This window comes from Sinocyclocheilus rhinocerous, unplaced genomic scaffold (genome assembly GCF_001515625.1).
Source record: "Sinocyclocheilus rhinocerous isolate Xijiao unplaced genomic scaffold, SAMN03320098_v1.1 scaffold1624, whole genome shotgun sequence".
NCBI lineage: Eukaryota > Metazoa > Chordata > Actinopteri > Cypriniformes > Cyprinidae > Sinocyclocheilus > Sinocyclocheilus rhinocerous.
The window spans coordinates 591,517-592,630 of record NW_015639527.1 but is presented as its reverse complement, the minus strand read 5'-3'; the positions used below and the strand labels follow the sequence as shown (position 1 = coordinate 592,630).

General features: G+C 32.6%; 1 protein-coding gene across 1 annotated transcript in view; it reads right to left on the bottom strand.

The window, feature by feature from the left end:
- LOC107751391 (roundabout homolog 2-like) overlaps positions 1-1,114 on the bottom strand; it is a 79,943-nt gene that overhangs the window by 40,911 nt on the left and 37,918 nt on the right. Inside the window, exons 4-5 of the mRNA XM_016567113.1 lie at positions 598-718; positions 370-508 (exon numbers count right to left, since the gene is read on the bottom strand). Coding sequence (XP_016422599.1) covers positions 370-508; positions 598-718 — 260 coding nt within the window. The remainder of the gene's footprint in view (positions 1-369; positions 509-597; positions 719-1,114) is intronic.

Below are 1,114 nucleotides of genomic sequence, written 5' to 3'. Positions count from 1 at the left end.
ATTATTATTAAAACTGTACTATCGTTATTTTAAATGCAGAATTTATATTTATTCTTTTATTCTTTTATTATGTGTTGAAATAATAATAATAATAAATGTATAATCAATTCAATATATTAAGTAATAATGATATATATATATATATATATACACACAATATTAAACATTTTAATTGAATTCTTTTATCAAATTATATTTATATAATATTTATATAATACATTAAAATTATTATTATTAGTAGTATTATTACTAGCATTATGCATATATTCAATATAAAATAATTAGTAATTGTTTTTTTTTTATTAATTAATTTTTGTCTTTTATCACATTGCTGAAGCCACCATTTTATTGCTTGTGATTGAGTCTCACCTTCCACGAGGCAGTTCTCCTTCCTCTTTCCTCCAGCGTATGGTGGGAGTGGGGTCTCCCTGAACCTCACACTGAAAATCCACTGTGTCATCGGCAAGGACCACCTGATTCACAGGTCTGCGTACAAACATGGGCCGCTCTACCAGAGAAAGAATTCCCAGAGACATCAATGTGAGAGAGATAGAGAGAAAATGAAAGATACAGCATAAAGTAGAATTACAAACCTACCAAACACTACAAGCTCAGCAGGGTCACTGTCCTTCTCTCCAACCATATTAGTGCCGACACACACATACATTCCTGCATCGCTCTTCCTTGTGTTTGAGATCATCAGCTTTCCTCCACGGATCTGTAAGGGAAAAGCACACCAAGATCTGTCAGGGGTACGCATTTATAAAACATCTAAGAGAAAAAGACACTAAAAACTGAGTTGGTCCCCATAGGAAGCCAAACATGCTGTGATGTTTTATGAACATGGTTTCTGGGCTCTGGAAAAACGTAAATACTAAAGCAAAAGCCAGTTTGGTTGTTTATGAAACACTTGACACAGAGAGGATGGCCAAACTGATACATTTAGTAAAAGTGCTTTAATAGCCCATTTAGTCGAGTGGCTGATAAGAGAGTCATAGAACGGACAAAAAGAAAAAGAGACACAAAAAAAAGGGATAGTGTTGTAATGTTGAGAGAACAGATATATATATATATATATATATATTAGGGCTGTCAATCGATTAAAATTTTTAAT